Genomic DNA, 20,930 nt, shown 5'->3' with positions numbered 1-20,930 from the left:
ACATTTATTCCCTTTACTGCACGCTGAATACAAAATTAACTGTTCAGCAAACAGATAAATATTTTGTTGCATCAAAAAGAGATGCCATTACATGCATTATCTAGTAAGAAGTAACAACCATGTTGTTTGCGAGACGCTAATTCGACATGATGCCTCACGTCTACTGTAAGTAAGCGCATGAAAATTGCATGAAAAACATGGCCCCTGTAAGGCCGATAAGCTGTGATGTTTCAGACATGTTTGGCATTTAAAAGTTTACTGATGACACCAGGTTGAAATACATGAAAAAGGAAAAAGGGGGAAAAAAACAGGCCACATGATAAATAATGGAGAATTTCTCATCCCTAAGCCCCCTGGAGCAAAGGCAGAGGAGAGGCTTTTTTATCTAGTTAATAGAAAGCGCAGCCACTCGTTAATATGCAGGGGCTGTGCATGTCGCTCCTCAAGAGGAAAAACCGGCAGCTAGGTTCTGCCATTAATCAACTTCAGCCCCGGCAGTTCGCTCGGACACCATGATACATGTTTTTAACTCTAAATGGATGAATATCTTTAGCCAGTGTCAATAAACACTGGGCAGAAAGCAGCAGTGCTGTGAGCAGGACGCCTCTCCCTTCAGAACAACAGAGGAGTGGGCGGAAAGGAAGGGAAAAAAGTGTTGGGCGACTAACAAGAATAATAATGCTGTCACACACAAACAAGGCATAACATGATCTGGGGCCCTAGTCAGGGAGAGGGGTTTGTGCCACAATGATAAATCTGACAAAACCTAATTATTTCTGACACATCGGATGCATCAGAAAATCCCCACAGACTTTGAAAGAGGAGAGTGGGGAGAGAGAGAGGGAGACTTATCAAGTAGTAGTACGTTAGGACGCGTCTCATGCCTCTCTCCTGGGTTGCCTTCATCAGTGGCAAGGGTGGGGGTGGGGACTTTGAATTTGAAAAGAATTTGAAAAGGTACAGATGACTTTAATATTCAGAGCCAAATACTGTAAATTAATATTCTGATGTGGTGGGATGAGGAGAGGAGGCTGATCTTAGCAGGATGCTAGCAGAGCGATGAATATTTCTGTTTCTGCCCTCAGATTCATGGAGGCAGCCAGATCCAGAAGAAAAACACTGCAGCCAGATGTTACAGAAAAAGAAAAACACTAACTCCAAAAATGGAATGAAAAGGATCATTAAAAAAAAATCTGTGCCTTTTTTGATTAGTAAAAAAATGGTTTTGTTAGTTTTGTGTATACAGTAAAATTAGATCATTTAAATGTTTAATGTTAGAAATCCTTACACATATTTACTGTAGAGGCCTGAGATGCTACAGAATAGTGTTATAGTCTTATCTTATATGATGTAAGGATTTCCTGCTTTGATTCATTTATGTTGAAATTTGTTTGGTTTTATCTATCAATCTATCACAACTTGTGATGGGTATTTTGTCTATTTTTAGCATTTTACTTACCAATTTATAGAATAATTGATTCATCAGTTAAAGAAAAAAAAAAACCCTAAACACATTTATCTATACTGAAAATAAATACTAGTTGCAGCACAATAAGAATGCATACCTCGTTTTGTGAAATATAAACACAACATGCACAATGTTGTCACTGCTGTTTTTTATCTAAACTAAACCAAAAAAACAATGAAACAAAAAAAGAACCCAAGAACGAAACAAAACCAAAAACAACAAAAATTCAAATCATCTTTTAGTCCGCATTGCTTGAAAATGATAATTAGTCTGCACTTGAATGCATCACATTGATCAATAGGCACAACTGAATGTGAGACGTATCTCGTCTCTTCTCATGTGCTTTTAATATGCAGCTCATTAAGTGTTTGTGTGGCTTTGATGAAAAATATGCAGGACCATATTCACAGGCCTGAGCTTTCTGACACTTTATTAAAATATGTGGATGAGCCATTTAGTACTTAATGGCTAGCTGCCATTATTGAGTCACTCAGGAGTAAACGCTGGACTTTGCGGTGTAATAAATATGTGGCGCTTTGCAAGTGTGTGCGTGCTCTCGAGATGCCTACTCTCACATCAATTGAAGATTAGCACCAGCAATCATGCAGAGGTATGTCAGAGATGCAAATAAGGTCATTAGTCCACAGGCCTAATGGTAGGTTGGGGGACAGGAGAGGTGGTGTGTGTGTGAGGGGGGGGGGGAGCAGGTGGGGGAGATGAAGGCAAGGGTGAGGGGGGGTGGGGCAATCAAAGACATTCATAACATCTCACTATGATTCATTAAATAACACCAAACAGGGGTGGTCACCAAACAATTAGAAGTGGCACCATTTTATTTATGTGGACGGTCACTTGGATAAATATTCTTATTACTTTAAGTCAATTTGCTCAAATTTTGAACCAGAAATGTTACAGTTGCAGAAGTTTAAGCTTTTCTGGTGTACAGTACTGCTTCTTTTAAGCATACCCCTTAGGGTGTACAGGGGTGTAATGCACACACACACACACACACACGCACACACACACACACACACACACACACACACACACACACACACACACACACACACACACACACACACACACACACACACACACACACACACACACACACACACACACACACACACAGCATGGCCTCGGGCGATCTAGTTCGCGGTTAAGCAGCTAGCATTTACCCTTAGACGTTGAGGGGAAGGAGAGGTTTGTCTAATTGTTGGATTTACTTGGTTGTGCTGAGGAGTCCTCTCCTGAGAAAGGCCTTTAAAGGTGATGTACTAGTTAGTTTAGTGCTACAAGCCACTCCATTATTTAAACACATCCTGGAAAAGCCAGTCATGACACATTTCTTCCATTTTGAGGTTGTCGTGGCTGTGTAAGGCAGGCGGGGATGAAGGTGGGGTGGGGGGGTTGGTTATAGAGGGATGGATGCATCTCATCCTCAAAAGCCACTCATGCCAGTGTCAAGGCAGTGTAGCCACAGAGAGTGAGGAGAAGATAAAGCAAGAAAGAAAAGAGAAAGTCAATGCTGTCCTGTTATTAAAAGTTAAATGACCTGGGGGAGTGGTAACACTGGGATTCTGTCTACAGCTGGGCAGATTTGCTCCACTTAACACCCCATTTCAGAGAGGGGTAAACACGTCCAAATAGATTAACGTACTGTATAGACGTCTGGTAGTATTAACCAAACACTTTTCTCTCCTCTCAGACACACTCAGAGAGACGTGTTGAGCCGGAGTGCATCCTTTCTCCATTAAAGAAGTGGTTTAGCTAATGTCGGCTGACTTTGCAACACGGGGCACTGATGGACAGTGGATGCTTATCATTAATATGTAATATCTGTATTTGTCTCAGAATATGTGTGTGTGTGTGTGTGTGTGTGTGGGGGGGGGGGGGGTTCAGAGAGACCTGTGTGACATCCCTGGCTCAGGTGGAGCACATTTGGTCTCAGACATTCCTGAGACTCACATGAGATCAATTTTTAAAAAACACTCTCTTTCTCTCTCAGCTCCATTAAAACAGAGATGGGAAAGGGAGAGATTTTTAGAGTAATTAATGCTACAGCTGCTAAATATTAATAGGAACAGTCTTGCATAAAATATAGCAGCTAAACCCCTACAATGCAGACAGTGCTGTAATTAAAGACAAATGTGTAATAGAATCTATTTATAGACTAGAATTATCCAAAATGTCAGGTACTGTATAAGCACAGTGGCATTGAAATTTCCACAGCAGTGAGACAGGAAGGGGAAAAAAAGGCTGCTTATGATACAATACATGGTATAAATTGAACCTTGCCCTCAGGTCATGGCAAACTGAAGAAAATACTGGTATGGTGGGTTAAATATCAGGCAATTAAACTAACAAAGGGCAGAAGGACACAGAGTGAAGTCAGTTTAGGTGGATGGTTCAGCGTGTTCTTACAGTCTCAGACAGGTACTCATAAAAATGTGTGATGTGTGAGTCTGCGTCTCACAAATACTGCAGTGCAGCGAGTATAATAGAGTCTCTTGGGTTCAGGTTAGGTGACCCCTTTGACCCACTGGCCGCTTTTAATGTAGATCAATTCATGTATATTATTAAGGCATCATTTTTTTCCTAATAATAAAAAAGAAAAACAATGTGTTTTTTTAAGGAGATTAATTTAAAAGGGTATTGACCAGATTGTGTGTTTCCTGCTTCAAGAAAACGGTTAACCACATTTTTATAATAAATGATGTCCCCTTGTGAAAAGAATAACTTCTTGTGATACAGAGTGAAGAGAAAAACGGAGTCCCTGAATTATAAAAATAGTTAAACTACAAGTAAATGTTTAAGCTACAAATTATATTTTTAAGAACACAGATTTCTGTATTACTGAAAATAAAAATGAACTGAATAAAAACTATGCATTTAGCACACACACATGAATGCAGAATGATTCAGCTAACAGGGTGTAATTCTTCTGCCTGCAGGAACTTACATGTGTACTGGTGGGGAATATCCGGGGCTGCTGTGTCCGTTGGTGTCCAGGTGGTCAAGTGAGCCGTTGAGCTCCTCGTGGGCGGACTGCAACAGGGTAGGGGGGCTGCCGCTCAGCGTACCTGGGGGGCTGATACCCAGCAGTCCTGGCGGGCTCCCGCCCAACAGTCTGGGTGGACTTCCGCCCATCAGTCCAGACGGGTCTCCACCCAGGAGGCCGTGGCAGCTGACTCCCATCGAGCTGCTGTTCATGAGACCAGGATTCCCCAGCATAGGCAGGGAGGTCTCTGCCAGGGCAGCCTGCAGGAGAGGGAGACACAGAGAGAATATTTAGAGATCAGACAGGATGGGTACAGGTGAGAGGGAGGTAGGGGTGTGATTGGAGATTGGTAAGTGTGAGATGAGGGAAAAGATAAGAGCATCATCTTGTCAAAAGGTAAATAAAAGTTCAAAACAAAGGGTAAAAGGGAGGTTAGGTGCATATAGGCAGAGGGAGCAGAGTAAATAGTTATACAAGAGTCTGGTAAGAACATGATATCAATGAAGTTTACTCAAAGATTTAACATAGTAATTATTAAAATACAGTCTAAAGCTTTTTTCTTTCTGTTGCAGGCTATTTTTCCCCTCGTGACACCTTGCTGACAACTACCTCCCCCCCAGCTGCCATTCATATGCCCTTGTGTGGTGTGGCTATTAAAAAAAAAGTCCCCCCAAAACTTTACCTCAAAATAATAAAAACTCCTGACACTTTCGCCTGCTGCGCATTAAAGTTATATACAGTGATTAAATTTTTAAAGTTTTTGCCATGAGCACCTCGCCGGCGTACACTATGAAGCCAAATCATTTATGACAGCTTAGATAAATATTAATGCACATGCCCTTGCATTTGCACATGCCGCTATCAATCTAGGGTGGCTGCCATAGCTGAAAGGAGGAAAAAAGAACGTAAGGAAAGAGGGAGAGTTGCTTCCAGATTCAACCACAGGGTGGCCTTCTGAGTCTGATGGAGTAAAGGAGAGGGAGAGAAAGAAAGAGAGAGGAAGATGTGAGAGGAGAGGTACAGAAACACACGAGCAGAAAAAAAAGGTACACAGGAACCTCACTCATTCAGCCACTTAATTGATCAGTCAGTCAAGCAGCAGTCCTGGCTGTCAGTCAAATAAACAGGCAGCTGGTGAGGTGGTGGTGCTTTGAAGCTTTTGGTTCATACCTGTAAGCTGGCGTTTAGTGCAGTTCCATAGCCAAGACTGGAGGGCAGGTTCTTGACAAGAGATGGGCTTCTGAATATATTATAAAGAAAGCAAGAAAAAATAAACTGAAATTAATTCTCAGTGTAAAAAAAATGAATACACACATGGTATGCACACATTGGAGATTGTGTAAAGTTAATTTTCTCATGTGTCATAGCAAGGAGATTAAAGAGTCTATATAAACAAAGAAAGCACAAGGACGAAGTGTGTTTCAGAGAGGAGGACAGAATTCAGGCCCTCTGATTTTCTATGATCTTCCAGTTATCAATGACCTTCAGATCTAGATCTAAGGAGAGGTGACAGAATTCCTACCCTGTGATCTTCTGCGACCTGCGTTTCTGGTACTCCACCTCATCTACCGTCCACACGGCCCCTTTCACGTTCTCCACGCGTACAAAGCACTTGTGCAGACTGAGGTTGTGGCGAACGGCGTTCTGCAGAGAGTGATGACACACAGGTCAGAGGATGAGGTAGAACGAATCACATTCATTCATTATCCGTCAAGAAGAAAAAAAAAACCTGAAGGCTTGGAAATTGATTTTTTTTCTTGCATTTTGAAGAAATTCTTAACATTCACGCACCATTGATTTAATTAGTAAAAATTGAGTGAAAGCGAATGCTCTTACAAGTCCTGCACACAGTACATATCAATCAGAGTAAGTAGGCTAAAAGGAGGTAATCAGCATAGCGAATGGCTTATGGTGGTGACAGAAGTGGTAATGCCGGCCTTGATAATGGTGATGTCAGTAACCCTTTCTGCTCCAGAAAAGCATTGCTCTTAATGGACACATCGTTTTAAAGATGACAGAATGTGAAGAAAAAAGACAGTCATCAAGAGGCCCGTGTGTCTCACTGTGTGTGTGCGTGTGTGTGTGTGTGTGTGTGTGTGTGTGTGTCTGTGTGTGTGAGTGAGAGAGAGAGAGTGTGTGTGTGTGTGTGAACAAGCACAGAGCATTAAGCTGAACTGTATCTGACATCTATATGTCCAAATATTCTCTATGTGGTGTCACATACATGCTTACATGACACAATTATCTTTAAATTAAATGTATTATCAAAGCTGTGTTTAAATTAAAACAGGATATATCTTTCATAAAACAAATCAGTAAATTGTTTTTTTATTAATTACAAAATATGGAATACCTATAGGAAAAAAGCCTTCTTATATTAATATGACCATATGACCATAATTAAAACATGCATCAGACTCTACAAATAATAACCTTGGCTTTAATATCCTTGCCTCTCATATCATCTCCCTTTGCTTGGTGTGTACTGCTCTTGCTCTAAGAAAAAGGGATTCAGAAAAAATAGGAAAAAAAAAAAAACTCATAAGCAGATCTCGCATCTGACCTGAAAATCCCAGGATTTGATTGATCTTAATGCCCATGGCTCTGAATATGATAATTTTAATATTAATGAGCAAATGAGCAGTTTTATTATGCATGCTATATAGTTAGAACTAATAAGCTTCTGGGTGGGAGAAAGAGAGAGAGAGAGAGAGAGAGAGAGAGAGAGAGAGAGAGAGAGAGAGAGAGAGAGAGAGAGAGAGAGAGAGAGAGAGAGAGAGAGAGAGAGAGAGAGAGAGAGAGAGAGAGGAAAAGTGGGGTGGGGTAGGGTGGGTGGTGGTTGGGGATGGGCGGGGGGGTGAGGGAGGTAGATCCCTTTTTTGAGCTGATGAGACCAAGTCGAGATATTTCATTTCTTTTCTTTTCTTTTTCTTAAAAAAAAAAAAAAATTCTCTCTGTTAATCAAATGACAAGCCAATCGCTGATCATCCCACTAATGCTTACAAAGGGAATTGTGGAGCCGTAGATGTAAATAGATCACCTTGGTTATTGTGCGGGATGAGAGACACTGATACTAGATATTTCTAATGTCACTGTGATATCATTGCTATTGTAGCACGAGAACAGAGGAACTTTTTTTTCAGGAAACCAAGAAAGAAAGAAAAGATTTGAAAGGTATATATGCTCGATTATGGTTGTGTTGTTTGTGCTGCGAAAGTAACAACTGCTCCGAGAACATATCATGTCATAACATTATTACACAGCAAATCATGGTGCGCACTGTACCTAACAAACTGGAAAAGGGCACAGATCTTTTTTGTATGCCCTCCTGTATTGGTGATCACACGCCCATGTGCTCATTTGCATCCCAAATCCAAATTAATTCACTTTGCTAAATCTAGTGCTGCGCCATGTCTTGCATGCTGATGAGCGGCTGGTGAGTTTTCCCTCCAGTCCTCTGTGCAGCCACAAAGGCTAAAGGCGGCTAACGAATGACGTGGAGGGGGCACGGGATGAAACACTGCAGACGCTGACGCTTAGTGAGGCTTTCTCTATCAGCAGGCAGACACACTTCGGGTTAAAACATGTGCTGCGGAAAAGACATTTTTTACCATCTTTGTGGAGGGAGACAGGACAATAAAGTTGTAGGGACATATATACAAATGGGCTCTTTTGTGTGGGTAATTAAAGAGTGCTCCCTCCATGACAGGCCAATTCTCACATTCCTCCCTGCTTTAGTTCCACATGAACACACCCTTAACCCCTCTCTTAGACACAGCTTACGTGTTTGTGTGTGTGTGTACATGTGAGCTCGCGTGTGCACGCATCTTTGGCCTAGACTCTAACCCCTTCACACGGCTGAGAGTTGGTTAACAGGCAAACAGCCATCTTTCTTCCTAATTAACCAATGATATGCAAGAGAAGGTGGTTTTCAGGAGTAGGAGGAGGGGTGACTCTCTTAACAAAAGGTGCTGATGATGGAGAGGCTGCTGTATAATTAGTGCGTCAGAGCCCTCTCCTCTCCATGCCAAGCGTCGGCTATTAATTGCACCAAATTAAAAAACGATATCTGAGGCAGAATAATTCTTTCAGCTGTCATTTCCAAATAGAAAAGGCGGAACAGCGGAAAAAATAAATAAGAGAAAGAATGGGGTTTGTTCGACAGAAAGGTAAGAAAGAAGAGGTGAGGAGTAGTAATCGCTCGCTGCTGTGTAAGTATATGCTTTCCTCAGGGTTTGTTTTTGACTCCAGTGAGAGGAAAGTGTACTCTTTACTGTAAGAGGAGTGAAAGGTCAGGGCGGGGTGAAGGTGGAGGGTTCCTCAAGGTTACCTTCCAAGTCGCAGCGTTGCGTCTGAAGTAGGCGAACGTGCGTGTGAACCAGCTGTAGATTTCATTAAGCGTTAACTGCATGTCGGCAGAGTCCATGATAGCCTGAAATGAGATGACATCAAATAATGGTTTACTAACGAGACCACGTAACTGACACACACACACACACACACACACACACAGACGGATTGAAAGAGGAGAGAGAGCTGCCATGATTCATGCCGCAATTAATTTTAATCTAATCAGGCAAAGTTAATTTATTTCCCACTCACCTGTCTTATGAGGGTTGCATAAGTAAATGGCGGTCTGACATCTGCGTTTTTATAAAACTCGTAGTTTGGGGCGATCTCTGGAAAAATAAATACTGTGTCACCACCTGAAATAATTGGTAAATTTTATTCCTTTAGGTATGAATTTACTCAAGGTTTCATCAAATTAAAGGGGGGGGGGGGAGAAAGGAGAGTGGGGGGAGAAAAAGAGGGTGGGGGCGGGTGGGAGAGGTTAGAGGGGGCACATCAAATCAGCATTTTCCATGTCTAACAAAATGCATTTTTAATTAATCTCTCTCGTGAGAGATCTTAAACACTAATACATCCATAAAATGAGATCTGTGTAGTTAGTTATGGTGAAGTTGAATAATTTATGTGTCTTCACACTAAACACAGAGAGAGTAAATATAAACATCAAAGACGGACCGTTTAAAATGCAAAGCTTAATACATGGAATGTCTTAATGTAATAAATATTGTATTTTTTTCACCATTATTTGAACTTAATTAACATTCATGTAATATTTATGCACAGAGGAAGTTCTTGTCTATTTACATATAGAGTGATTAAACATAGGCTTGCTTTTATAAACCCACCAGACATCTCACATTTGTAAGACCAACAAGCCTCTGTGGCTGTGTGTGTTTATGTCAGTGTATATATGCATGCGCATGTGCACTGTGTGTGTGATGTCGTGTGTGTGTGACGTGTATGTGTGGAGAAGAGTGTTTGATTATGGGATGAGTTCTATTTATAGTGTGGTGCCAGGTTTGAGGTATCTCACATCTAATTGCCAGTTTCAACAAATAATTAATTTTAAATACAAATTCAGCTTAAAGGGAAAATCAGTGGCACAATTAAGAATCAGAATGTGAGCTGAATGAACATGTTACACCCCAACCTCTAAGTGTATCAAAGTGAGTATGTGTCTGTGTGTCAACGTCAGAACTGATTCATTTAATTGCAATTTAGGAGGTGAATTCCTCTGTCAGAATCCACACACCTTTTGTGGACTTTTACTAGTGTTTTTACATTTCATCTACACACTGTGAACATATTGGCTTGAATGTGAAGTATCTATTTTACATGCAGTGCTGTGTAGTTGGTCCTACCTGACGACAGAGGCATGGAGTATTTGTCAGAGTGACGTCTGCGCATGGCTCCCATACTGGGGACGTTTGCTCCGCCCAGTACTGATGGCACCTGGGGCATGGCAGCCATTGGTGTGATAGGTGCTGTGGGCGTGGTTGGTGTCTGAGGTAAGTTGGGGGGCGATGCTGAGGGCAAGTTCTTGGACATGGTGACGCTGGACACCAAGTTGAGCTGGTGTGCAGGAAGACGGAGCGTGGGCGGTGGGTGGGAAAAAGACAGACACGTAAGAGGGAGGGGGAGCAAGAGAGAGAGAGAGGCAAGCATTATTTTGTGGGTTCTCTGACAGAGCTGAGTGTCTGCTCCCCTCCTCTCTAACACAGCTGTGTTTCCACTAACAAGGCTCGTGGAGAGGAGCCAGCCCATCTCCACTAATTACAACCACCAAATTGTATCATAAGAATTCTAATTAGAGCACGCTGTTCAAGATTATCCAACGATCAGCCTCCGTGTTATCCCGGCCCCATCTCTCTTTATCTCTGTATTTATCACTCCCTCCCTCTCCCCTCCCTCCTTCTCTACCTCCCCCACTACAGACACCCACAATCCTTTCATGTTTAAGAAATTGCTGGTAAAATCTCATGTTTGCTGTTGGTGTGAATGAGTCAACAAATGTCACCAGACCCTGCTCACTAACCACAAGACAGCAGACTCAAGACTGTATCTCAACAGGATTGCTTTCTTTCTTTTTATACTGTGGTCATACGCATAATCAGGTTAATATAACATAATATAATCCTGTTTGAATATGTTTGTGATCAAGAAGAACTCGGGGCTATGAGGGCACGAAAAACATCTACTGTATTAGCGTTGAAATAAAGTTCATATCTTAATCCACATCTCATATCAATGCCCAGCAGTTTTTGAACCTGGATAATTTATATGAACTCATTCACATCAACAGCAAAACATCCTGGTGTACTCTGCTTCAGAGTGGAAGAGAGCCCTGACTAAGAAAACAAAGCATGCAGATGGTAACTACGTTTTTTAAAATATAGCTTCACTTCATTGGTAGAGTTTGATAAAGTTGATGGAGACTCTAGTCTAACTGACTTGATGGTCATTTTTGATCATAACAAATCAACATTTGAAATGATTACAGTTAGAGCACATTTAAAACCACTGATGCATTCTTAAAGTAACATTGACAGGGCACTTAAATCTGACAAATACTGCACTGACAGTTATTTAACATGTTAAGCAGTCTCTCAAAGCACGAGGCCACTCCACACACACTCACTCTCTTCGTCTTTTCCTCTCCCCCTAACAATCAAGGACGAGGAAGTGTCAGTTACCTCTGGCATGCATGCCAACTGTGCTCGCTAATCGTCCAGCTTTTCCACCACTTTTGCGTTCCCTTCCCAAATCTCATGTGAGAGGCTCTAACCGACTGGAAATTTCCTAACTGACCTTTAAATCTCTGCGCTAATTTAGTTGGAATGGTAATGACATCGTTACATATTCAAACCAAATTGCCTTAATTGTGAGTCTACAAGTGGAATGCATCCGTTGCGAGAGTTTGAATTAAAACCGACTTGAAAGACGGAGGGGGAATGAGGGGGCCGAAGGCACTGAGCGATGGAGGGGCGAGGGCGAAGGGAAGGTATCAGCGGCCATTTGTGGCATGTGTTGATAAATACGATAAAATGTCAAGTTTGAGATACTCTGGCCGGATGCAGGGGTTTTCAGATGATAATTATATGCCCACTTAGCTGTAATGAGCTGCTACAGTGATGGGGTGGGACAAGGGCTAGTTGCATACGCGGGCTTCCACTGAGCACAGAGAGAGGATGAGAGTTGGGAGGCTGATGAAAATTAAATACATCCACTGCCACTCTGTATCAGTAGGTCTCATTGCTTATATACAGTTAATTCCCAGAAATACCCAAAACAATCTATTTTTTTAATGTATCTGAACACATGACTAATTATACCAGGGCAAATTGTAAAATAATTTCCTGTAACTACTGTTTTTAGTTCTCTTTTGACAGACTTGCACACCACACACACTTGACCGCTAGAAAGTAAATATTAATTCATTTTCTCTATCAGGTGTGCAGTCATGGGAGTATATAATGTGCAAATCTCCACGTAATTCACAGTGAGTGAGGTCACAACAGTGTGACTGTGGGTTGAATATCTTGTATGATTGCTCATTCCCAAACCAGACACTCAACTGTGAAATATCAACTATATTATCCTCAAAGGGGAATTTGATAAACACACTTGCGTACTGTGTGGCAGAAAACATTTCAAAATATGCAAACTAAATGTGTTGGAGAGTGTGTACGGGCATGTATATTTATAATGTTAAAACATAATTTCCTGTCCTTTTTGTAGCCTTTTCATCTACAAGACACAGTGGAAAAACCGTGACATGTTTGCAGGCGTGCAATCCCATTTTGGCAAAGCAGAATTGATTACACTCAAACTGATGGAGGAGTGTACACTTTGTCACCTCTTGCTCATCTGAATACATACTCGAGGTTAGGAGAAAGAGAGAAAAGAGAGTGAGGGAGAGAGAGAAGGGGAGAGAGAGAGAGAGAAAGATCTTATTATTCAGAACTTGCAGCTTTGCTAACTTTGATTCTCATCCATCCATGGCATGGCCAAAAGGTAGTATTTAATGAAGTGCGATTCAGAGAATAAATGGGGTCATACTGGAGACAGTGCACCGGTGTCTTGTATTTGCCAGGCATTGGCTGTTCATGGGCTTCACTAATGAAAAAATAGGGCTCCTGATAGGCTAATATGTTCAGACTTTTCATACTTGTTAAATGATGGGTTGTTTGTATCTGTCATGCTCATGATTCATCTCCCATTGAAATCTATAACAGAGGATACACCCACGTGTATTTTGGACTATTACTTCATGTGCCCAATCTTCATCTTACCTCCTCTTAAAACCGGGGGAGCCTTAAAACTGAGGACTTAACTGTTCGTTTAAGAATTCTGTCTGAATTGCCCCCACCATCAAATGCAATTAGCTGCTCTTTCATGTGTGCTTTATGTAATGCAATACTTCATTAGCATCATTCATTCATATTCAGGCATGGATTATAGGCTGCAAATTCTTTATTGGACGAGATGGAACCAAGCTGCTGGAGTTTTGAAGATTAAAAAAAAAAGCTACAGAGAGTAAGAGAGAGAGAGAGAGAGAGAGAGAGAGAGAAAGAGAGAGATTGAATAATAAAATGGGAGTTTGATTCCTGATGGAATTATGGGATAATTATGCTATCTTGTGATTATCTACATTCTATGATGAGAGGTGATGAGGAAAATTATTCTATTGAAAGTAGGCACTTACTAAGCAGCAGAAACACGCTAACAATGTTTTGCTCTCAAATATTTCAAAACGTCTAAAATTGGAAGGAAATAATGTTTGCAAAAATGTATCATCCTAATATTAAATTCAAATATGGGTTGGAAGAAATGCATTTATAATCATACAATCTAAAAGTAAACGGCAAGAGAAAGAAAACCTAGAGTGACATAATTTCTGCTGTCAATGACCCCTTTCACAATTTGAGATTTTTATTTATTTATCTGTAACCAATTTCAGCAGCACTGTGGGTATTTATGTCCACATCACATCATCTTCACCGCTGAGCTGTAATTTTCAGGTGTTTGTTGTTAAAATTACATATCTTCTTCTCTCTCATTCCACTTTTTGAGTGCTCCTCCTGCCAGCGAGCCAAACAGTCATCAGCAGCCAACAGGTTGTTTTGGCTATTATATCTATCACAAAGAAATGACCCTGCGTTTTAGCCAGGGACTCCATGGCTTTGCCATCTAATACCTTTCCAAACTGTTGTCCTCTCACGGCGCACAATACCCGATAAGAAGCAGATGTAACTCTGTATTACAAATCCCATTCCCCCTTTCATCTTCTCTCGCTCACTCACACAACTGCCAGGTGGTTAAACTGTTCATTTTATGTGTGTGGGGGGGTCTCATTCATAGCCAAGACTGTTTACAGTAGCCAAAGCAATATGCACTCACTGGTTTGGGAGATGACTTGGGTTCCGAGGGCCGCATGTGCAAGTGGGTCATCATCGCCTGAAGACGCTCACGTTCTTTAGAAAGCTGTTTAAAGAGAAGAAGAGAGTACATTAGAGGAGATTAGAGTGGAGGAGAAGAGAGGGGAGGAGAGGAAAATGACAAAAGATTGAGAATAAAGACTATGAGACATACGATTGAGGTGGTAGGGGAGGTAAAGTAAGAAGAGAAAAAACAAAAGTAAGAAAGAAAAGGTTTCATGTAAGCCAAGTGGGAATGATACAGACAGTCCTGGTGATGTAAGGAGAGTATTAGAGGCTGGGGGAAGGCGAGGGGATGTGGTACAGACAGGTCAGGCAAAACAAATAGCATTTCATCTTTTTGTCAATAACAGAATTTAGGTCAGCGAGGCTCTGACAGTAACAAGCTAGTTGGGCCATAAATTAGGTGGTCCTGAGTGTCTGCTCAAAGTCCTGTGGACACTGTTAGGGGGATGGAGCGCAGCCAGCAGCTGCTGAGAGGTGAAGGGGTCTTCCAAACAGGGTGCCAGTCGGCCCCGCCTCCCTGGTCCAGTTAGTGGCCCCAGCCTTTGCCTATCATCAATCTAATTCACAGGGAGTGACAGGGACCGGACCATGTGAAAGGCTCAACCCCCCACACCCTTCATATACAGTACACACAGAGGGACCAGTGCAAACACAAAGAGAAACAGACAAGCAATGCAGACATGCACACACACACACACACAGAGCTGGGCCTCATTACTACTGGCGGCTCTTGAGGAAAAGAAAAAGAAAAAAAAGAGGAAGAGAGGGATGAAGGGAGTAAGAAATGAAAGAAAGGGAGAGAAGAGAACAGACAGGACAGGCAACACAAGTGCACCACTGTAATTGGTCACACTGTATAGCGCAAGCTTCACTAGTTTTGTGTTTCAATGAAAAAAGAAAAAAAAAAGAAAAGAAATTTGGATTAAATTCAATAACGAATGAATCCTTTTCTATGTTTTCTTTTTTTTTTTTTTTAACTTGTCAACAGAATTTATTTTCTTTTGAGACCTTCCAGATTCCAAACAATTACAGACAAACTGTTTATTCGACCAGAAAATAACTGCAGGAGGAAATGCTTGGCTTCAAGCAGGCTGGGTTATTCTGGTAGAAGGCAGGCAATGGAGGGAGAGAACAGTTACAGCTAGATCTATCTATACTGTATACCCTACAACCCTGCCAGTATATTCCTAATATTTCTAAGACTATTGATCCTTTATTTAATAATGTTAATTGTATGTATTGAGGAAAACTGCTCAGCTCTGACTGTGCAAAGCCAGAAGAACTACCACAACGTGCTCGGGCCTGGAACTTTGTTTGAGTCTAGTTTAAAACATACATATCTATTTGTTTCTAAAGGAAGAGGAGCAGTTGTCGGCAGTGCTGAGTAATAATGTCGCTCAATCAGCGCTCTCATTATCTAGCCAGCATGACTTCTTAATAAGGTCACGCTCCACCTACTGAAAATAGTTCCCTCCTTTTGAGCTTTCTTCAGGTGCAAAGTGCAGTTAATTAACACAGCAGACCGGGAGAGATGCGCTTGCCATTAATTGGAAAGAAAAAGAGAGGGAAAAAAAAGAAAGCAGAGAAAATAAAGCACACGCTTAATTCAATTAAAACAGCCATAATGGCTTTCGTTGTAAGGCCTGAGGATTCCTTTGTTTAGTGGCTTTGTTGAATTCAGCAGGTCTTGCTTGTCTGGAAGTATTAAGCAGACCACAGTATGGCCTTTCTCTCGCTCACACAACTTTCAAAAAATAAAGTTTTGACTGGATGATTAAGAAATGAGTCAGTACGGTAAAATGTGACAATGGTAAAAATGTAACAATACAACTATATGCATAAGAGAAAACTTACTTGTATTTCCAACTGCTGTACGACTTGCATCTGGACTCTACACTGGGCTGTGCTCCGATCATCCAAAGCATGTTCATTGTTTAGGTGCCTGGAGATGGAGAGAGGCCGACAGAGAGAGAGAGACAGATGTTACACACCAGGTTGAAAATCTATCAAACCCGTCAAAGCCTGCAGAAGACAGAACAATCTTATTCATTTTTAACATGATCAAAATTGTCAAGGATGATAATTACAGTATCAACTTCACTACTGTTTAGTTTTAATGATAATATTTCTATACTAGGACAATTATCTATAGGATACTGTTAGGAACCATTGTTCCACTCTGAAATGAGGTAATTAGAAGTAACATGACGATGTGTGGTGCCATGTTTAACATGACAATAGGCCTGCACCAGTTTGGATGGCTAATTTCAGTGCCACCCTGAGCGCTGCTTTCTACTGAGAATAAAAGATGCTAGCCAAGCAGAATCGCTTTGTCTCCTTCGTTTACTGAAAACAATACACACAATTTAACACCAGCAACATTTGACACACAAAAGCAACTGAAGGTGCATTATCCTGCAGTAGACATATTAAATCTATCTGGTGTGTTCGCCTCATTAGAAGAAAAAGGCAGCCAGACAGCTATAACAGTCAATGATGGTTTTTGTCTTGATTGGATTTCGTCTGTAGGACACAAAAGAGCCTCGCCATTAAGACAGACCTTTATTCCCCGTAAAGCACACATGCAGACACACACAAATATGTGCGCACATACACACAAAAACACAGTACACAAATATGGGGCGAAAAGGGGTTTCTAAAGTGTTGTGATGCTGGGTAATGAGCCTCTATCTAAATGATCATTGGTGACAAACTCACAAAGCAAGCTTTGAGGAGGCAGGCTTATGAAATGCCAGAGCTGCCACTTTATCTCCAGTAATTATAGGTTAGCTTGCAGACCCTTCAATGATCATTTACAGTGCTCCCTCCAGTGCATTAAAGGGAGTACAAAATCTCACTCTCTCTCTCTGGCTTTCACTTTATCTTAGAACACACACACACTCATTTACAATGATCATGAACTTGCACAAACACTGATTGGCACACAAAAACGTATGAGCACACACAGAAGTACACACTCCCACCACATACAGTACTCCTCTACTCTCTTCCAAAGCTCTCTCTTCTTGTTTATCTGCAATGTGCAAAACAAGACAACTCATTGAGCCGGCTTCACTCGGCCTGCCAATCAAAAGCTGAATAGAACATTTGTAATCACAATAGCTCTGTACCTTTCAATTATACAGAACACATTTAAAACCATTCCATCCCATTCCTGCTCATGCTTTTGTAACCATTTCAGGTCTAATGCTCAGAAATGTTTCATTATGAATCAAAAATGAGGTGGCATTAAAAAAAGGGGGTGGGAAGTGGGATGGATGAGGGATAGCGGCAGAGAGGGGAGGGACGAGCTGGTGGATTTCTACAGCCCTGTGCCTAATTGCTGTTTCAGAATGCATGCAAAAAGGGGGCATTTCATTAATCATTTAATCACGTCCCTCGCAGGATGAGGGAACTAATGTTGCAAATACCCTTTTCATTTCACTGCCCATAATGCTATCTTATGCACTTGATGTATGGCGTGTGTCATGAATTACAGCTGCTTCAAAAGCACAGAGCGGGCTGCTCGCTGTCCCTGAAGATACCTCATTACAAAAAAAAGAGAGAGAGAGGGGGGGGGGGGGTGTCTTTATTAAGTTTGCCTCTCATTGACAAGCAGCTTGTTTTTTTGTGCGTCTTTGTCCGTGAATGTGCAAAGGCCTCTTCACAGCCAGTTATTTTCCTGCACACACAAACGCACACACACACACCTTCCACCACTGGCCAGTTAGCAAGGCGATTACAGGCAGATTACTACATGCATTTATGAAATATTCAAATGGCAGCATGTCCTACTGTGCATTAATAATGCCACACAAAGGCAGAAAAAGGATGAAGGGAGGGGACATAGACAGGCAGACAGAAAACAATAATGAAAGAACACCTTATTTACTGAGACGTGGGCAAAAAAGTACTTTGTGTATCTCTCCTCTCTGAACTATAAACTGTCTTCCTTAATTACTCAAAAAATTCCCTTTACTCTCATCTCTCCTTCTAACCCCTTTTTTCTTGTGTGATTTTTTCCCCCACACAATAAAGCTGTCATTACACTATAGCTTGGATCTTTACATTGCTGCCTATTGGTTACCTCTAATTATAACCAAATCTAAATAATTTGTAGGAGAACTTTGAGAAAATGTCTTACTTAGCAGTAGAATCCAATTAAACCTAGATGTGGAGGATACGTGTCTCACTGTCAGGCCTGGCTGGCTACTGTTTATGTTTACTGTTCATGCCTCTTTTTAGAGGAACATTGATTTCTGCCTTGAAGAGTGAATTACCCATGTGATGAAGGCCGTGTGAGAGCAGGGAAGAAAGGACGGAGATGGAAATCGAGAGATGTAGCGAAGGTAGAGAAATCAAAGCAAATAAAGAGACAAAGAGACTGATAAATAGAGGAAGAGAAGGAGGTAGAGGTGAGGCACAGCCGTTGTTTTTTAACCTCCAAATAAAGATTCTTTTTTTTTTGTAATCAGATCCTGCCGTTTCTCTCTTCTCTTAAAGGGGAGCAAAACATCTCAAAGGTTTTTCCCCACAGCTGTGTATATGAATATGTATAGGCCATCAACGTCCACAAAGGGCCCAATAATAAATCTACTCAAGCCAGCATATATGGATGATATAGTTCTGCTAATTGTCTGTGTGTATTATCAGGGGCTACAAAGGCTCAGCAGAGAACAGCAAGTTAGACGCCCTAACTGTCTACACATGACACACAAACATATACACCAACACAAATTCGGTCAACCTACTGTACATACACACACACACACACACACACACACACACACACACACACACACACACACACACACACACACACACACACACACACACACACACACACACACACACACATTAAACACACACAGAACAAACGAAAGCATACACACAGCTATATGTAACAACACACGTAAGAAACACCAACTTCCATGCATAAGCAAGCATATAAGCATGCGCACACACACACACACACACACACACACACACACACACACACACACACACACACACACACACACACACACACACACACACACACACACACACACACACACACACACACACACACACACACACACACACACACACACACACACACACACAGCCTCCCCATAGTGGTGGTGCATAAGTAATGCCCTCCGTTTTAAAGGTCTTGTCACAGTGCAGCAGACATGTGGAGGGGTAGAGGGGAGCTCAGCTATCCAGGGGCCAGGGACCTGCCTGACTGCCTGCCTCCACAGTGTGCGTATATGTGTGTGTATGTACATTATATAGAGATGAAGACATTTGGCTGCTGCCTTGTGGGTTTAATTAGCAGTGGGTTGCAGACACCAACGTTCAGGTTAGTGGCTGAGCTTGCCATTTTAACATAGAGTCTACCTCTCTGCCTGTAATAAGGAGAGCAGGGCGTTGACAAAGAGTGAAAGAGTTAAGTGTGTGTGTAGGAGCAAGTATCTGTTTATGTGTAGATAAACTGGATCTTGTTGAGGTGGGAGGACATTGAATTAAATGGGGGTATATAAGGTTAAATGCCCAAGTGAGGGGAGGTGGGGGGGAGCAAGACATGCACCATGCTGGAGAAGAAGACATGTAGTCATCTATAAAAAGTTTGCGTTACATTTTTTATTTTATTGATTTACTATACAAAGTCCCCACATAAATAGCTCCAGTGTTAATAACATTAATACTTCTCCTTCTCTCTTTCTCATGTAACTAACACAAATACACAACTACACACACACACACACACCAACACCTGCCAGTCAAGAAACATTCCCAGCGATATTATTTCATTTTGAACTTCAGAGAGCTAATTCAGGGTGCCAGCCACCTCGCGGCTACCTTTTCCAGGTGAGAACACTTAAAAGAACACTGAGGAGCTATTAAATGCTGATCTTGACAAGTTTCTTCATGCAACAAAACAATAGATGACTAAACGTGTCACCGCCGCTGAGCTGAGCTCCTACTGCGAGCTGCGAGACGCCAGCTTGACTTGGGTCCCCCCCTCCCACCCCCTCCCACTAGCGTAACCCACACCCGACTACCAACATCTAAACTGTCATATAAATCTGACACCCGCTTTATGTAACCCCGTTTAAACTGCGCTTGTGAGTGTGTGTGTGTGTGCATCGGTGTGTGTGTAGTCGACTAGCATCTCCAGAAACATAAAAGGACTCCCTCTGACACCGACAATCACCGCTCCAAGGCACGCCACCGAGCAGCCATCTTTGTTCTGATGACGAGCCTGCCTTCTTTGTTGGTGTCTGTTTTCATGTGCTGGCTGGGTTACAGTGTAGAGCCAGGCTGTGACTTGCAGGGATGTGTGTATGTGTGTGTGTTGGGGGTGGGGGGGCTGAGCCAAGACACTGTTCAGATTTGTAGCAGCCAATGTTCTTACAAAACCATCTGTCAACCTGTGCTCTCGCTTTCAAGTTTGAAATCTACCTGTTTTCTCTCCGTCTGTCTTTTCTCGCTCTCTCAGTTTGTCTTTACAACCATGCATCCTTTTGCATTGGCTTACCAGCTTACCGGATTCACTGGCACGTCGCTTTATAAAATGGATCTCTGCCCCTCAACTAAATAACCAGCTAAGCTACCTAGACACAGTATCCTTAGAGCACACAGACTTACGTGTGTTTGCGTGTGAGCAGAGCGTACAGTGCAG

At 41.9% G+C, this 20,930-nt stretch overlaps 2 protein-coding genes across 7 annotated transcripts in view; one reads left to right on the top strand and one right to left on the bottom strand.

Moving 5' to 3' along the window:
- The window catches only part of LOC134004672 (dnaJ homolog subfamily B member 9-like), a 435,649-nt gene that overhangs the window by 264,237 nt on the left and 150,482 nt on the right, over positions 1 to 20,930 (top strand). The window lies entirely within an intron of this gene.
- foxp2 (forkhead box P2) overlaps positions 1 to 20,930 on the bottom strand; it is a 105,580-nt gene that overhangs the window by 4,054 nt on the left and 80,596 nt on the right. For 4 of the 6 annotated variants that reach the window (XM_062443296.1, XM_062443300.1, XM_062443297.1 and 1 more), the window contains 8 exons: positions 16,118 to 16,205; positions 14,220 to 14,303; positions 10,181 to 10,391; positions 9,072 to 9,175; positions 8,800 to 8,901; positions 5,992 to 6,113; positions 5,640 to 5,709; positions 4,431 to 4,729 (listed from right to left, as the gene is read on the bottom strand). In XM_062443296.1, the coding sequence (XP_062299280.1) occupies positions 4,431 to 4,729; positions 5,640 to 5,709; positions 5,992 to 6,113; positions 8,800 to 8,901; positions 9,072 to 9,175; positions 10,181 to 10,391; positions 14,220 to 14,303; positions 16,118 to 16,205 (1,080 nt within the window). The remainder of the gene's footprint in view (positions 1 to 4,430; positions 4,730 to 5,639; positions 5,710 to 5,991; positions 6,114 to 8,799; positions 8,902 to 9,071; positions 9,176 to 10,180; positions 10,392 to 14,219; positions 14,304 to 16,117; positions 16,206 to 20,930) is intronic. The other 2 variants (XM_062443299.1, XM_062443301.1) reach the window with 1 other exon arrangement.

Source organism: Scomber scombrus, chromosome 22, assembly GCF_963691925.1.
Source record: "Scomber scombrus chromosome 22, fScoSco1.1, whole genome shotgun sequence".
Lineage (NCBI taxonomy): Eukaryota > Metazoa > Chordata > Actinopteri > Scombriformes > Scombridae > Scomber > Scomber scombrus.
The sequence above is the reverse complement of the archived record's forward strand: the minus strand, read 5'-3'. Positions and strand labels throughout refer to the sequence as shown.